General features: G+C 27.1%; 1 protein-coding gene across 1 annotated transcript in view; it reads right to left on the bottom strand.

The window, feature by feature from the left end:
* Positions 1 to 5932: 5932 nt before the first annotated feature.
* Positions 5933 to 18620, bottom strand: part of Ctns (lysosomal cystine transporter cystinosin) — a 190430-nt gene continuing 177742 nt past the window's right edge. Inside the window, exon 11 of the mRNA XM_075379292.1 lies at positions 5933 to 8544. Coding sequence (XP_075235407.1) covers positions 8496 to 8544 — 49 coding nt within the window. The 3' untranslated portion in view covers positions 5933 to 8495. The remainder of the gene's footprint in view (positions 8545 to 18620) is intronic.

The following is an 18620-nucleotide window of genomic DNA, read 5'->3' as shown; positions in this document are numbered from 1 at the left end:
AAAGAGATACCATAGACAAAATTTTAACTATCCCAAAGGGAATTACTATGATACATACATATCCAATTGATTCTCACATTTTCCAGCTTATATATAAGATACATGATCTCTGCGTAATGCTGATGATATATTTTCTGTTCTATGGGAAACGTTTTTGTGCATTCTCCAACAGATTCATCCTAAAGATTTGATTTGGTACAATGACCAGTCTAATGGAACTGAAAATAACTCAGTACTTAAGACCACTGAAAAAGCCACACAAACTATTCACTACAGAAAACTTAAAATCAAAATCAGATTCAGTATGAAGAAACTTGTTAGATGATACAGTGGGAAAATAATGTTACCATACAAGAAGTTTGGGAGCCAGCACAGCTATAGAAGTGCACAGATAAGGAACCTCTTAACTGGAATACATTCTGCAGCAGGTATGGAAAGATTATTATCAATAAAACTAAGCTGAACCTGAGTCACTCAACCCCAGAATGCACCATTTGTTAATAATCATATTAAAATACTTGGAGAGCTGCATCAAACCAGTCAAATGACTGAAGAAAAAATACTTCTCACAAATCAAGATTTTGGCTGAAAGTGATTTATAGACAAAAGATGATTTATGAATCAGAGTTCAGCTGAGGTAGTTGAAAGCTTCACTCTGATTGGTAAAATCTTCCCAGTGTGCTTTGACTTTAGAGATCCCCACCTTGGCATTGAATGAACCAGCTAAGCATATCACTAGAAGGCATTAGAATCAAATTTAGTTGTGAAACTTCAAACTGAATCTACAGATCACATGCTATGATGTTTCACTGAAACGAGCAGAACATTAGCAATGAAAATAGGAATAACAAAGCAATTAATTACTTGGTCACATTACAATTCACTGCAAAGAATCAGTAGAATCTCAACTGCTACAGTAGTTCTTTGATTACAAGTTGTTGGACCATAGCTCTGAGGTAGATTGTAGTGATAAATCCCAATCCTATCACTGACTCAAGCTGAAGTCTCAACTACTGATTCAAGCCACTGATTCAAGGGTGAAGCCTCGACTCTCACTGATTAAGCTGAATACTAACAGGGCCAATAGCAAGTTAAAATTAGAGACCTAATAGATATCTTAAGATCTTAAAAGTTGACTTGCTGTGGGTAATAGAATTATCAAAGTTAAATATGGTGAAATTAGTGATGATCACTGACAACCTGATCTGCAGGATAATAAATAGCTTCATCATAAAGATAGCTAAGAAAACATCATATGTATTACTTGTATGTGATCAACAACTCATCATTAAAATAACTTATCAGCTGCATCTGATTTTCTAAGTTTTTATAATGCAATGCAGAATCCACACACTAATAATGATTTGTTACACTGTTTATTATCACCCTTTAAACTTACAGTAGATAAAAATTAAAACAATAAGTAAATCAGCCTTATTAAGAACATTGGGCTATCTTAAATTTTCAGTTATATGATACATCTCTGTATATTACTTTATATAATTTAACTTGAGTGTTAACACGTGAGTGTTTTTTGTATCAAATATACAACAAAGAGATCATACCATTATCAAAAAATCTGTGTATTCCAAAATATTACAAAAACATGCAGGTAAAAAATCAACTAAAATTAAAATGTTCTTACTTGAGCCCACTAAAATAACAAATATTATAGTTTTATAGTAGTGGAGTAAGCTGCAGTAAAACAACTGCATTTAACAATAAAAATTTAAATATACATAATTTTTCTATTCATTCCTTATTATTGTTATTTTTAATTATCACAAAGTAAAGTATACTAAATATTTTTTTCATACATCAGACAGTTTATGGATGTATATGTTTTTATAAGTATAAAGATGATTCAGAAACCATTCATGTTTACTACAATGCACACCATGTAATAAAAAATACTAATATTTATATGCATACACATTTATTTTTAAATTCATACAGTACACATTAAAAAATAATATTTAACTGCATAATATCATTAATACTACTTTGAATTTTTTACTATTAAACAAGTTACATAATACATTTATCAAATACCTTTAAATCACCTTTATCAAATAACAGCCCAATGTAGCCAGCAAGTAATTTTTTTATATTAGTTAAAAGTAAACTCAAAAAAACTTTCTTGATAATTTTTTTTTTGTAACAGATTAATAAGTAAAATACTATATAAATCTTAATACGTACAGATGTATGTATTATTTTTATCAACTTTACCTTTTTATCAAGGAAACTGGCAGATTATTTACCAAAGCCTATTTTTTAAACTCAGATCACAAATAAAATCATAAAAAAATTTAATGGCAGTAAGAAATACAATATTTACTTAATGATAGACAATTAATGGTAACAATTTTTATAACTAAAAATTAATATTAATAATCTAACAAATTTAAAGATAGCACACCAAAACCAAAATTTGATTTAGCTTAAAAGTTAAAATATTTACATTTCAAGACGTCACAAAATACATTAGGAACTGTACAACAAACATGGCAAAAGTGAAGATTTCTGAATCATGGAAGTAGTTATGTATGTGATGTTTACTTGGAAATGAAGAACAGGGATCTTTTATATTATTTGAAGGTATAAACCAATATAAGATGACAATTGACATGATAAATCAATAATTAGACACAGTAAAACAATCATTGAACAAGAATGAAACATTCAAGGACAAAACCCCAAACATTTGTCTTAATCCATTAGTTATCAAAGGACAAAAATCTAAACCTATGAAAATAAATACAATAATATATTCTGTACTTGTTTTATTTTATGAATGCAGTTATTTAAAGTAAGAATTCAAACAGGAACAACATAATTAAAAATGTTTTCGTTCAAAGACTTGTAAAAGTAAACTATAGTTTCTCAAATATGAAACAAAGAACATTTTATCAAGATAAATGTCAAAATTTTATCAGTTTTGAAAAACAAAATAGTCATCATACACTTTGAATGTAAAATTAAGATCAAAACTACCCCATGATTTTTAACTATATACATTTTCTGCTATTTGATACCAACTTTATAGTAACCAATGTAGTATTTTCAGCTTCAATTACCCACGCGCGCGTGCGTGCTCACACACAAACATATACACACACACATATATATTAACCCTGCATGTTTTTTTTTTTCCCATCTGACTGCATAGTATCATTTAGTCAGTCCATTATCCAAGTCTCTTTGAAGGGGCTGTTAGGACCTTGCAGTCCTCCCAGTACTTTTTCATATATTCCAATTAGGTTGTAGTTTCTGCAGAGGTTAATGAGTCTCTGTCCATTATCATTTGTTCTCTTTTGAGCGGGCCATTTTCCGACAGTTTCACAGTATCTTCTTTCTCTGCCTAGTTGAGCATTGAAGTCTCCAATTAATTGTTTGAGGTGATTTTTGGGGATGTTATTTACAGTTAGTCTGGTAAGTCCCAGAACTTTTCTGTTTCTTTACAGTCTTTGAAAATTTGTTTTTATTATTAGTGGGGGCATGGGGATTTATTATGGTATAGACTATATTAGATGCCTTTGGGTGAGTGTTGAGATTCTTGGGGATTGTGGCTTGAATTCTTGCAGAGAGTTTATTATTTTGAGGCTGACCAAAAGCCTGTTCCAAACTGTGAGACCACTTTTCTCACTCTCTTCTCAGGTATACCTTTGTAGAGGCTATATCCTTGAGATTTAATGGTGTTCGGGTTGGTGTTTCATTTCCTGCAGTCCCATGATGAGAATTTTGTGTTGGTCCATTAGGTTGGTTATTATTTTTAGTTTACCAGTCTGCACAAGTGAATTTACATGTGTGCAAATTTGTGTGTGGAAATATAGGTGATTCGCTTCAGTTTGATTTTGAATTTTATATAGTTTTTGTTCAAGTGTGTGGTATTAGGATATTTCAGTGCTTCCGATTGCGTGTTATCTTCTAAGTGGCAGCCCACTGTATCTGAGTGCTGCTTTCTCCAAACACTGGTGTTGCTTGGTTCAGCTAGTGGAGTATTCCTTAAAAGACCTTTCATGGTTGACTGTCAAGGGGTGGAAATAGTCCTGAGTTACAACTCTAGATGTGATCTAGTGAGATGATAATGGAGTGTGACTTGATGGTAGATGAAGTTTGTTTAGATTCAGTTCACCCGACAGATTTCTCTTATTTGTTCCAGATATATGCAGGCATACCACGTGGAGCACCTTGTGGAGATGATCTGACTTTTGTTAAAGTTGTTATTTTGGAGAAAAATTAAAAAATCCGATCCTGAACATTACATCTACATGGCATGTTATAAGCACTTTAATAAAATTAAAGTGAAGTAATTAATAAATTAAGTGAATGCTTCTCATGCAGTTTGCATTTAAAAGTTTTTAATAATTTATTATGTGTTTATAAATATTTGATTAGTGAAAATTGAGATTAAAAAGTTGACTCTTTTCAGCTGAAGTAGGTTAACAAACATACTGCAACAAATTTTTTTACTGTAAATTGTTTATTTGCTGCATATCTGAGACTGTAAACATTTTAACTTGATTCATTTATTAAATTTTATATGTAAGCACAAAAAGAACATTTCAGTAAATAATTTGATATGGCTTAAATGGAATTATGATAGTTATAAGAAACTACAATGTACAACAAGCATCAATATTTTCAGAAGATAAAAGATACGTAGAAGAATACATATTAATTTTATATTACTATGCAATAAATTTTTTCAGTATAGAAATTCAATTTTTTTTACATTAGTAATAAATAATCATACCTAATAGTCTGCTAAGTAAAATAAAATATATAATAGAGGAAAAAATAAGAGTTTAATGACATTCAAGAAAAAAAATCTTTAAATATTATAAAGCATGCATGTTAAAAACACAGTGCATTTAAAAAAAATAATAATAATTACAGCACATGCACAATTTAGCAATTGGTTTAAAAAATAGGCGAATCGTTAACAACAGAAGATATACAGGTAACCTCAAATTATAAATCTAAGAAATTCCAGTTAGGCTTTTGTACTCTTCTGGTTTACACGTATACAAGAAAGCGAACTATTGACAAATTTTACAGTAGAACTACTAAAACAAAATTACTTAATATATAAATTAATACATTAAAGATACAAATAAACATGAACTCGAGAAAAATAATATCAGAATAATCAAAAATTCATTTATATATAAATAATACTTTTCATTAAAATACTAAATGAACTGATACAACTCAGATCTAATGTATTTACTTTCTGACTATATTTTTCTTCATGAAAAATAAATAAATAAAGATTCTTATTAATAATTTCTGAAAAAACTATTAGAAGGAATAACTTTTTGTTTGATTTGATGTACAGCAAAATTTCATCAACAGTAAAAATCTTATCACATAAAAATAAAAAAACTTGATATGTGGCATAAAAGGTAATGATGAAAAAAAATTTATAAAAAAAAATAAAATAATAATAGTAATAGTAACATTTTTACATTATTAAAATGAAACATTAATTAAGTTATTAGTAAATATTTTATTTGTAAATACATTGTACTTTTTTTTATGTAAATACATATTTAAGATAATTTGTTTAAAAAGAAATATTTAACAAAATTTGTTTATATTATAGTTTTATTATGTTGTATAAAATATTTAATTTTTTATTATTTTGGTATGTTGTATGTATCATTTTATGATTTATAATTTAAAAAATATACATTAGATTATCTAAGTTTATGATAAGATGAATTTTTAATAAAAACACTTTGGTTATAAAATAAAAAGAAACATTTAATACAATTGTTATTAAATTATAGATATTACACACTTTAATTATTTAGAATTTACAAACAGTGATAAGGTATGAATGTTACAACATTCATGTACATTTAAAGTTCATGAATAGAGTTACAAGGAAAAAATAAATATATATTTCAACTACTTTAGCACACATTTTTCCACTTTAAGGTTATAAAACTCAAATATTTTTTTTTATGGACTTTCAGTCCCTAAAAAATTATTCTCAAATTATTAGTTATGATAGTAATTTCAATTTAAACTTTTTTACTGAACTAAAAATATAAGTTTCTTCAGAACATACTGAAACTTACTTTCAGCAAGTGAGATGAAGTAACCTTTGAAGAATTTTAAATACACACTGTTAACTTCATAATAAGTACATCTTAAACAAAATAGATTAATCAACTATATAAAATTCTTTCAAAAAATATTAATATTATTTAAAATAAATTATTATTTTTATTTTAAGCTTAGTAAATAAATAATTAGTATCTCATTTCTTTTGTGGTCCTGTAAAATAAGCATACCAAAACTTTTGGATGTAAATTCAATTAGCTTACATTTTATACAAAAATTAGTACTTTTTGTACTTACTGCTAATAAATAGTGTGCTAATTAATTAATCCTAATTAAGTAATATTAATAATTAATATATTGAATACTGTGCCTAGATTGAGAAAACAGGTATGTTTAAAAATTAAATATTTAAATTATTTACATCTAAAAATACCAGTAATTTGAAACTGTAAAACTAGTAAAATGAGAAAAAAGTAAAAAAGGGGAAATTTGATGAAATATAATATACATATATTAAACATAGTGTATAGGGACAGCATTAAAGGTACAGTAAAATTAATTGACTAATAATTCTTTTAATATTGTCAGTGATTTATAGATCCTTATGTAATTTTCACTGATTAATGCAGAAAATCTCAAAAAACTGGTTTTTTCACAGAAAAATGTTTTAAGTTTTTGTAACATTGCTTGGAAAGGAAATTTTGAGTACCTTGACCATTGTTAATTAACGTTACAAACAACAGTATATTTATTGTACAGCAATGTTTGTGATAGACTCACAAACATACATACAAACTAGAAGTTTTGTATATCAAAATATCTAAAGTCAAAGTAAAAAATCTAAATATCTAAAGTAATTAAGAGCATTTGTTGAGAAGTTGTAGAAACATGTTACAACCAAAATATAACACCATTAAGCCATTCCAATCTGGATTTAATGAATGAATGTTTTTTTTGACTGATGAAATAATTCACCACAGAAGCTTATTTTTCTTTGTTAGGTAGGAATATGAAAATGTAATTTGTACTGTATGAAAAATGCCATAATTGACTGGATTTGAACGCGGGACCTTCAGATGAAAGGCCTAGTAGCCTTTCAGAGTGGTAGATTCTTGCTACCACTCGCTACAGAGATTGAGAGATGTACAATTTTATGTACAACAGGAAATATGTTGGGTTTACTTCTACTTATGTTACATACTAATGACATGGACTATAGGATTAAACAATCTGAATTATATATGTTTGCCGATGATATATATATATATATATATATATATATATACATTCCTAAAGTTTACATAATATTACTGAAGTGATTGGTAGAAAAGAATGAAGATATGAAACATCTAGTGGAGTTCTTACAAAGAAAACTATGTTCAAAATTATACACCTAAATAAACACAATTAAATGTTGAGGGATTATATTCCATGTGTTGTGAGTAACGTTTTCTGTAAAGATTGGTAGTCGTGTGTTGTGTGCAGTTTGCTTCCATTTTGCCAGTCAGGCTGGTGACTTTGAGATGAGAAAGCATATCTGGTTCTTTTACAATAAAATTATTATGCTAAAAGGACAGATCAAACTTTTTTTATCACCCAATCTTTTTCTTTATCCTTATCACTTCCTGTCATCAGTTCTGTACATGTAGGTCTAACCCTGTTTGGTTGTCCATATCAAGGATGCCAAGACCTAAAGAGCCATCCTTGGTATTCACTAAGGGGATTACCTGTAGATGAATTCAAGAATTCCCAGTCAGTTATTTTGGAGTTTTTTTTTTTAATTTTTCTAGATAAATGCTTTCCATCATACTTTAGATCAACTTTTGTTAATGTTAATTATAACTTTTCCTTTAAATAATAATTTAGAATATATTGAGCAAAACATTTTAAACATTTTAACATTTTAAACATTTTAAAATTTAACAGAAATTTTTAGTATTCTGTCAAAAAGGTTCTGGGTTCAAATGCTGGTCAGCCTTTGAATTTTTTATGCATAAAATCTATTTCTTGTAAAAAAAAATCACAGAGAAGGGCGGAAACTCTGTGGTTGGACTCCAGCCTGTATCAGCTGAAGGCAATAAATATATTTATATACTAATTAAGTAACATTGTATCACTTCAAAGAAGTATAAATTATAATACACTATTTCTAACCTTAAATATTAAGAACTATTTTTTTTTTTTTGTTAACTCAGTAAAGATATAGAATTACCATACCATATACAATAGTTAAACAGATCATCAGAAATACTGTATGATAAAGTATTAGTGGTTACATTATCATAATAATACAAGTAAATAATGTCTAATTCAATAATCAATATTCTATAAGTTTTTATAATAAACTTCTGCTTATTCAACAAATAAATACGGAAAAGTTCTTTTTCTAGTAATAACAGTCAGAAACTCTTTATTCATCATGAAGATGCTGTATTTACACCCTCCATTATTTCATAACTTTGACCTCTGTAAAAAAAAAATAATTAATATTAAAAAAATATTTTATTCAATACTAAAAAAATGGATAAAATATTTAATTTACAGTAACCATAAATAAACACAATGTCATATTAAATGAAATGTAGTTTTAACAAGATTTTAATTTAAAAAAGTTAAATGTAGTTGTTATGTTTTGTATTCTGTTCTTAAGAGGTGATTTATAAAGGTTGATTCTGTTTGTTTCAACCTTTGTGTATGTGCAGCTATGGATGAATGTGCATCCAGTCTTTTCATATTGATACCAATATGTTAATTACAAAATATTTTTGTAGACACATATTACGTTAATATAACTCAATACATTTCTCATACACATCAATAAATTATACTGCAATTTTTAAATCAATGAAGAATGTGAGTTCAGTAAATTACTTTGAAGAATAATAATAATATTTATTCTTGAATATAACAAGCATATTTTTAAAATATATAGAAAACTCTTTACAGTTGATACAGTTATCCACACCAAATCTAGTTACATCACACAACAAAAACATCCAACTTTCTCACACATTTTTTCTCTGCCTAAATTGCTTTTTCATTTTGATATTATTTTGTGTATTCCACTCTCAATACATACAACTAGAATAAATGTTTGAATTTTTATATCTATGAAGTAAAATGTTTAAAAATTTTTTTAACCCTGTTATGTAATTATCTTTGTTTTACAGTTACATCAAATTTTTTGAAACAAATAAAAATATTAATTTATTTTTTTTTAAAAATCATATTGATATTGTATTATATAAATAAATTAAAATGTGTCACATAGGTAAAAATGAGGTTCAAATCTTTGTAAAATGTAGTTGCTTTTATAAGTATTTGAATACTAGACAGTGGATACTGGTGTACTTTGATAGTTGGGGTTCAATTATCCACATGTCTCAGGAATGGTCAGCCTGAGTTTGTACAAGACTACACCTCATTTATATGTCATAAATATCATCTCACTGCATTGGGCTGTAGGAAGCGGTTCCTTATTGTTCTCTAATAGAATGCAACGTACGCATTAGGAAAATAAATATTGGTAAAAAGATTTTCATTGAATACAATATACAGACAAAATAAATCAGAAGATAAAAACCTGAATGTATGTGATAAAACAATCTAGCTACATGATGTTTACTAATAATTATTAATTTCCTGCAGAAAAGAAGACACATATGAAATTATTAAAACTGAAATTAATCTTTTTAAGATTCATATTATTCCTTTGTACTGTTAAGTTATATGTAAATATTCCTTTAAATTATATTAACTTCAGTTAAATTATATTATATCCCTTTATTATAAGCTTTAGTAATGCTTTCCATGGTATTATTAGTATAAATACTTTATATATGTGTTTTCACTTTTCGTGTGTTATTATGTTTTGGTTGCAAGGTAATTATTTTGTTACTGCGTTTTGGTAGTCGTCATTTATAAATAATTTTAATTAAAGTAATATCATATCCATTTTCAGCTACTACATGTTTTATGATGTTTATTTCACTATTTAACTTTTCTTTGTTATTATGTGTGTATTTGAATGCTCTATTAATCGCATTTGTATAAGTATTAATTTTACTAGACCAAGGTTAAGAGATTGCAGGTAAAAATTTACCTACAATGTTTGAGGGAGATGGTCTTATAAAAACTGCCACAGATAGCAGCATAATATAAATTAATACGCAATTTTCATTAGTTTTATTTTTAAATTTTTATTATGGAATAACAGAGTTATTTCAGTTACTAGTATGAGAGATTCCGCAAAGAACTTTTATGAAAAACTAAGTTAAGATATGTCTTACCTCAATATTCTGTATAAGGTGGTTTATTTTAATAAAATCTAAATTAATATATATGAATAATAATTTCATTAAGATTAATCATTTTAAGATTCATATTATTCCTCTGTACTGTTAAATTATATTTAGGAAAAAAATACATATATATATATATATATTATACATAAAGGAGTCATATCTTTTTTTTTCTTTAATTTAAATATATTGATTTATTAATTTATTTGTATATATTGATTTATTAACCTCTCATTGCAAAAAAAATTTTACGGTGAATAATAATTCAATAATAATCATTTTAAAAAAACATGAAAAAATATCAGAAGTTATTAATGAATTAAAATTTTATGTATTTTTCATTTAAAAAAATATGTATATGTAATTTAATAGGCATACTAGGAAGTCATGTAGTACCCACATAAGATTTTTATTTTTATAAATATAAAATCCCTACTGAAAATATGGATAAACTAATAAAAGCAAAGGGTGTTAAGAAGGAAATTTTCCCTGTGTAAGCACTATTTTTGTAAGTTTATTTGAAGAATATAAGACTATTGTCTAGTACAATTTCTTTACCATATAATTTACCAGGTTTGAAGATAATATTTCCAGTTACTGGTAATAAACATTTTTTTTCTTTTGAATTCCTATTCTAAATCAAAATGCCTTGATTGTATCATATTAAATCTAATCCATTAAGAATTATTGATGATGGTACATCCAGTAATCAATATAAGTTATAATGGAATTATTAAAAAAAAAAAAAAAAAATGATGTGAATAATCTAAGATGAACGCTCAGAAATGATCTACAATTTTTTAAGATAAAATTTTTTATCTAGCTCATTTTATTTTAATAAAATGGTTCATGATAAGTGCCAAAAATAAAAGCTGTTGTAAATGTAAAATGTAAAATGTTACAAATGCTTTATAGTTTGATAAAAAAAGTCAGTGGGACTCTGTTCTTAATATTAAAATAGGTCGTTACTTTTCTAAAACATACAATTACTAAATTCAAATAACCAATAATGTTACACACTTGGTAGTTCAAAGCCAACAGAATGAAATTGGGTTATTTGATTTGTAAGCTGTATTTGATCCTTTCACAATTTTTTCACATTGAAAATGGAAATCTTGCACAAGTAGCTGCCACAATAGTTTTCTTGAATGAGGCCAGTAAGTTTAGGCTGTTATATCTTGGTTTGGTATACAATGGGTCAATCAAAATATGTATAATTCACTCATTCTTTAGATCTGAGTGGTAGAATGTTGCTGAGCATTGGAAATCCATAAATGTGCATTTTTCTCCACCCAGCATTACCTTATTTGCCAGTCAATGGAGACTAGTACTAAAGGTGAAGTTCTAACGATACTGTTATAGTTTGTTTTAAGTTTCAGTGAAGTTAGCTCCAGAAGGAGAAAGTCATATCCAATGTAATGTTTATGTTTAGTGAGTATTTACTGGACTGTCATACACAAGTCGTAAGTTTCTAAATTCAGTTACTGGTACAGCATATTTTGGTTGTCTAAATGAAATATAATTAAAACTGTCTCATGAAGGTGACATTGAAACTTTTCCTTTTTTCTGATTTTAAAAACCATGGTTGGTTCTTCTACAACTATTTCCTTTTAATTTAACAAAAACATCAACAAAATGATCCCTAGAAATATTACAAAATATTTTTGCATTTATAGGGATTGTAATAAAGGCAGGGATTGTGATAAATATTATCTTAGGTTATGGAGATTTCCACAAAGTTTAATCCCGTTCTTCAGTTTATAAAATATATTTTCAGTGACAGATAATAAATAATGTTAAGGATAAAGTCTTCACTAAAGCCTGTATTAATGTTTGGATCATTAATTCTACAATTACTCTCTCTAATACCTTGCATTTTGCTCTTAGGAGAGATGTTGGACGATAGTGGCAGCAAAGGATAGATTTCAATGAAAAAATCTATCTAATATATATATATATATAAAATAACTGAATTTTGTACATTAAAAAAATAGGAATAAAAATCTATAAAACAAGATAAGATGAATATTACTAAGTTTAGAATTATAAAGATCTGCAAAGATTTTAATATAATACACAAAAATTATTTATTTCATTATCCTTTTGCCTGTATCCATATGCAGAAAATTAACAAGATAAATAATATTCACGAATCGCAGTCAAATTAAGTAAACAAATATTTTATTCTGATTAGTACATAATAATATATTATATCGATTACATCAGGAATGTATAGATCACAATTCCACTGATAAAAAAAGGAACTGTTCCAGCACTTGGCTAGATGAAACAAGGAAGACCATATTAAAATATTCATCAATGTAAAATTACAAAATGCAAAATTTATAAAATAAAATATAAATCTATATTGATTATTTAAAATATAAATATATGAAATAACATTACAGTAAATACATGAAGAAACTAAATACATAAATTAAATACTAATAAATCACTGTTAGAAAGCGTTATTGAAAATTATGTGAGCATATATTTATGTAAACATTGAACAGAGATCAGAAAATTTAGGGTTATTTAATTTTTTAATTAGTATTATAAAATTCATCGACAGAGTAATATTGTTTCTGTAAAATGAAATTATCTAATATTATTTGAAATAAATTGGTGGGAAAAACTTTTAAATGGTTCAGTAATTTATTAAAAACGGCATTGAAAGTATAGTAAGGCCCTTTCCTGTAAGCAGAAGTAATATGTTGTGTTGAGTTTCACAACTAGTTTGCTATTGGTGGATATTGTTATTTTTTTAAAAATGAGTGATTTTTTTTTTTAGTAAAAAGATTGCTCATTTGTAAATATAAACATGTAGAAAAGTTAACATTTTTAAGTTACTAAATATTGGTTCATATTTATGGCCACCAAACAATTATCTGACATCCCATCTATATATCATAAAAACTTGATGTGACTTTTTGACGGAAGCCCAAAAAATGATGTTAAACTTGATGCAGGAACTGTTCTAATAAGAAGCTTCAAAGGTAAATAATATGGTTTGATTTTGTTGTAAATGGAAGTGAAACACTATTGAAAGATTATATTATACAAATATTAATTGCAGGAAGTGAATAATTTAAAAATTAATTATATGAATAAATAAATATAATAAACTAGCCGGCCCATCTAGCCAGAATCTTGACCCTTAGGCGAACCACGGAGCCAACTCAGGGGCTCCTTGGGGCATCCCAGGACCTAAGGGCCTACCCCAGAGCTGCAGAACTTGTTTTGCTTGCCATTCCCATGTTGCAAATGGATGGCGCCTTGGTCATCTGCAGAGGTTGCTTCTGTTGCCATTCCCATATACCCAGAGGGTTCCACTTCCTGGACCCCTGCACTGTACGTTATCCTCATGATTGTGAGAATAATACTGATAAATAATAATTATAGTATTCAGGTTTTATAGTAACCTGAAAAAGAAACTAAATTACAAAAGACAGAATAGTAGTAACTACAGAAACTAAAGTACACACACCTTTCATGAGGAAAAATTCATAACTTTTTCTTTGCCATGGTGGTAGAAATATAATAATGAAGTAAAAGGATTAATCTACTTTTTCCTTAATGAATATCTTTAATTTACAATTTCACCCTTCTTGGGAATGAAGAAATAATGAATATTTTTAATATTTAACCTTCAAGGGGGCTATGGCCTTGGTCAACAGCTTATACAACCTTCCGTGGGATAATATGAATGTATCTTGCAAATTTGAAAGCAACTGATTGCCTTGGTTGGTTCTCGTGTGATGCGATAAGTAATAAACAAACATACAAACTTTATATATATTTCTGAATAACCATGATTTGCTAGCTCGAGAGTGTATCTGATGCATGCACAAGTTAGCCTTCAACCTACTAACAAATAACCATTTGAATTTTGAAAATTGAACAATTCTTTGCAGAGATATTATAAGAGCACCCCATTGCACCTCCCAAAACAACGTCCCAGGAGAACCCCATTTGTTACCAGTTGATGGTGATGATTGGTCTAGCTTTCCATGAGGTGCTTGCATAACTCACCATTCTAGCCTCACATGCAGTCCCCACGGGAAGCCCATTATTGTTAAACAAAAATTTTTTTTATTTATTTAATATTATTTTATTTAATGTAAATTAATTCTATTATTTTTCTAATATAATTTATTTGATTGATTTGAATCATTCAGTTCAAACCCAGCTCATACAGTGATAGACTCACACTTCACAATTCATTAAAGTTTGTGCTTTCACCAGAAAATATCTAATACTACAAACATATGTATATATTTATTTTTTGAGGTGAAGTATATCTAAAAACCTTCTCAGTTATGCCAAGAAACATGAGTAAAAATTTGGTTGCAACCGATCAAGAAGTTTTTTGTTTATCTCAAACAAAATCCGTCTTCCTCTTTATGTAATAGTGTAGAATGAAAAAAGAAAAAAAACTGTTGTATATATAAAAATTATACTTTACAATAAAAATTTATAGATAAATTTTTATCGTAAAGCTTGATAAGAAAAACTTCACCCAATAATGTAGTTTCTGTATCGTTGTGATAAGTGTAGTTTTAATAGATGACCATACAACTTATCTTTTAACAAGGGTTAATTTTATTTACATAAATGAAAATAATAAAAACTGAATATAGATCATAAAATCAATTATACTTGAAAACTTGCTGGATAGTAAAACAAGGTGTGATAATGTAAAAATTAATAAAAATTAAGAATTATCCACTTTCAAATTAATGAAACCTGTTCATCAAAAATAATTTTAAGACATATGCCATTAACAACACTGCTATTACTAAAAACTTCACAAAATGGTGAGGTTTTATTAAAATTTAGGTGCTAGTAATTAACTCTTAACGAACAATTTCCATTAATTTAAAAGTGAATTAATGATTTTAATCATTTAAACCAAAATCGATTACTACATTTATTGGTTTTTTTTTTAAATTATTATTACTCATTCTTAAAGTATACCTATTTATTAAGGTTACAGGGTAGGTAAGCTGATCCACAAGGAACGTAACATTATAATTAAAACATTTTTATTAACTAGATGTAACATTACGGTTAGTTATTTTTACTTCTCAGTAAGAATTATAGAAAGTATAACCAATTATTATAAGCGAAATGTAACACATAATAAGGTTGTTTTATTCATCCGAATTAAAAAACAATATGAATGTTGGCTGCTTTTAATTAGTTAGTAAAAACCAATTAAAGTACAACTGATGATTTTCACATTTACTTTTCAATTTGAAATCATTGCAGGATGATTTAACAAATTTTGTTTATAGGAAAGTTTGTTAAATATGCAGGTGCAAGCTGGCATTTTACGTAACTGCCTAATTTATAAAATCAAGTATGTATGATGACTGATTTAATTTTTCAGTTAATATTACTGAAATTACTATTTTGTTATTATAAAAAATTTTCAAGTTTTTTTTTTTCTTTGAGGCATTACAGGACTTTTTTTGTGAGCATTAAGATTACAAAGAATTGGATCTAGGATTTTAATGCAGACTATTCATTATCAATGGAAATGCAAGATGAGTACATACATGTACATGAGTACAGAAATTCTTGAAATAATTAAATTTCATCATATTCTATTATTAAAAAGTGTGGGGTGTGCACAGATTTTGGATTAAAAAAATATTTTATGTTCTTTAAATTCTAGTTGTTTTTAATTATAAAACTTGAAATATTTTTAAAATTAATTCAGCACAGAGGGTCCTGATAGTTGGTTACTATATTACTAATGAGAATGTTAATAACTAACAAACCTTTATGAAATCGTGGAAACAGGGATCACATGGGGAATAGAGGATCAAAAAATAGACAACAGATTTTGTTTTATAAAACTTAAACAAATTAAATTCTAATTTTCGTATTACTGGTAACAATTGGAAAAAATATTCTTTTACTGTTCTGGATTGAAAATTAAAATCAATTTATTTCCTTCAATTTTTTCAAGATTTATAAAACAAAATTTGTTTGTTTTATAATTAATTTGTGAAAGACTAAAAGTAAAACTCGGCAATCCACCACAGTACAGAATCTAATAATATTTCTTACCTTATTACATCAAAAGCGCTTTTGAGGATTTTCACTCATCATCAGTTGATCAAAAAATTAAAAAGTTTAAAATTACACATTAAAAAATTATACATTAAGAAATTAAAATTATCACATGTATAGTGTAAAATAAGCAGTCGAAAATTAAAATAAAATATTAAAAATTAAACATTCTTAATAACATCAAATGTTTCTAATTATTTTAAAACAACATTACTGTATGCAGTGGCCGGCCACCACAGGTATGTATAGGAAATTTAAAAAAATAAAAAATGTAAAAACATTTGATATTATTAAGAATGTTTAATTTTAATTTTTGACTGCATATTTTACGCTACATATGCGATGACTTTAATTTCTTAATGTACAATTTTTTAATGTATATTTTTAAAGTTTTTAATTTTTTGATCAACTGACGAGGGAAAATCCTTGAAAGCGCTTTTGATGTAAAAATGAAGAAGTAATAATAAGGTAAGAAATATTATTAGATTTTGTACTGTGGTTGATTGCTGAGCTTTACTTTAGTCTAAATATAATTAGTACAGAGGAAGATACGGACACCAAAAAAGAAAGAATTGATTTTAGTAAATTAATATAAATTTGTGGTTTCAATTAATTTTGTTTAGAGTCTATTACTCTTTTATATAAAAAATATTCAACCAATTGAACTGAAATTTTGTGTGAACATATTTTTTATAACCTGGAAAGAACGTAGGACTACTGCTGTTATAAAATGTTTTACAATTTCAAGATGGTGGCTATTTTAATGGCTTGTGGTAACAGCCAGATCAAGTTCCTTGTTGATATTCAACCTTACTATGGCCAAACCATTGGTCAAATCAAATTCAATACAACTTATGGTAATTGAGAAAAGTAGCTTTAAAAGTCTGTAGGTGTATGGTGTGGTGGCTCAACCAACATAGCCACTGCCACTGTTAATGTGTGTGTGATGCAACTGCCTGCTGCATCTCCAGTCACTGACTAAGTATGAGAAGCAAAGTATGGTCACCTATTCTGAAATCGCATACTTCAGATCACTCAAAGTTTCTAGTCCTGTGTTGACCAAACTGTTGCTCTGAAGAAGTTTAATACACTGATAGTTTTTATAAAATGAACAAGCTTTAATTGTTATTTATCAGTATTATTCTCACAAGTATGAGGAAAATGAACACAATAGGAGTCTAGGGGAAGGTGCTCTCTGGCTAGACAGGAAGGGCAAATGAAGCAAGCCCGGACCCGCTAGTATTCAAATAAAATAAACAGTAAACATGAAGTTCATATAGTTTCGTATCCAGATTCTTATATATTTGATAATTATTATTAAAAATACTATTTAATAAAAAACGATCTGCTTTGTGAATATATATATATATATATATATATATATATATATATAAGGAAAAACAATATTAAAAAAATGATAATAAAACTTGAATAATAACCAAGACCTCTCAATAATGAGACTTGAATACTTGCCACTTGGTTGCTGCATTGCTATGACTAGTTACAAATAACCTGCTTGAACCATTCAAAATCTTAAAATGAAATTTACTTGGAAATGGCAGCCAAGTTAGGAGGAGCCATTTTAGGTTTAAAGTAGGGGCTCTTCCTTCTACTACCCAGAAAAAGGGCATTGATAAACTCCATTGTAAATGGATTACTTGCCCTTGTTAATAAAAAAACTTATGATATATTAAAAAATCTTGACACAAAATTCATTAGATACCAGATCTATGAAGGTATGAAAAAGGCCAATATGTGACAACCTATTAATACCTGATGTTATAAAAAAACAAAAACATAATTTCAATTTTATTTTAAATGAAAACATTAAGAATACCTTTTTGTGGAAATCTTATAATAATATATCATACAAGATTCAACAGAACAACCATCAGTATGAATTACACATTTTTTTGTTTTGTTTGTAATTTCACAAAACCTTTTTTTTATTACTAACATTCGATTTAAAAAAAAAAATTAAATTCAATCATATGTCATATATATTCAACGAGTTAAGATTTAATCATATGTTCGTCTAAGCCCCATTTTACTACTGCAATACATATTATTTTATTTAAAAAATCAAAGACAGCAGAATGGAAGTAAAAATTAAAAAAAAAAAAAAATTAGCAGAGTGGAAATGCCTTGCAGTAGTTATAG

The sequence above is a fragment of the Lycorma delicatula genome, chromosome 12 (genome assembly GCF_047948215.1).
Source record: "Lycorma delicatula isolate Av1 chromosome 12, ASM4794821v1, whole genome shotgun sequence".
Taxonomy (NCBI): Eukaryota; Metazoa; Arthropoda; class Insecta; order Hemiptera; family Fulgoridae; genus Lycorma; species Lycorma delicatula.
Note: the sequence above shows the minus strand (reverse complement) of the source record. Positions and strands in the feature narration are given on the sequence as shown.